Below are 668 nucleotides of genomic sequence, written 5' to 3' on the forward strand. Positions count from 1 at the left end.
GCGGTAAAATGGTCCTCGTGGTGATGAACGACATTTTAACCAAAAAAAAAATCATGCACATGGTAGCCAAACAATCCACCAAGACTTTCCACAACTGATAACCTATACAAGTTGCACCATTCTACGACAATTTCATAATACGTAATAACTTTGATAATTATGCAAACTACCTTAGAAGGGTAAACTCGGTCGCGCTCGACCCCGATGCGTCTCAGATATCGGGGAAGGAGTACAGCTACAGCAATGCACATCTGGACACTACTAGAGCGTGTAGGGGAGATACCTCCTGCAGGTCGATCACCCACAAATTCAGTCACGGGGGTGAGTCACGTGAGAAAAACCTGTTTTTTTTTTGACGCTCGGGGTCGCGAACGACCCATCGTACCTATCCAGGGTTAATACCACAAAATTCTCTGTCTCTACGAATAATTCTTGATATTTATAGACAGCACTGAACCTCACAGGACACAAATTGGAATTCAATACCAGTCGTGCCGATATGCACCTTAATACACTAGGTTTTGCCGATGAACAAAGAACCAACTTTACGTGAGTATTTCCAAAACTGACTTTACCCGTATATTACCTGTCCCTCCTGTAGCATTGTTGAACAAAAACTCTTTTCGAATTTGAACTTTAAGAGATAAGAGATTAGTCAATTGCCGTTA

General features: G+C 42.1%; 1 protein-coding gene across 1 annotated transcript in view; it reads left to right on the top strand.

Annotated features, from left to right (window-relative positions):
• Positions 1-423: 423 nt before the first annotated feature.
• Positions 424-668, top strand: part of LOC137635581 (uncharacterized) — a 1,085-nt gene continuing 840 nt past the window's right edge. The window contains exon 1 of the mRNA XM_068368044.1: positions 424-549. Coding sequence (XP_068224145.1) covers positions 500-549 — 50 coding nt within the window. The 5' untranslated portion in view covers positions 424-499. The remainder of the gene's footprint in view (positions 550-668) is intronic.

This window comes from Palaemon carinicauda, unplaced genomic scaffold (assembly GCF_036898095.1).
Source record: "Palaemon carinicauda isolate YSFRI2023 unplaced genomic scaffold, ASM3689809v2 scaffold1438, whole genome shotgun sequence".
In the NCBI taxonomy this organism is placed as follows: domain Eukaryota; kingdom Metazoa; phylum Arthropoda; class Malacostraca; order Decapoda; family Palaemonidae; genus Palaemon; species Palaemon carinicauda.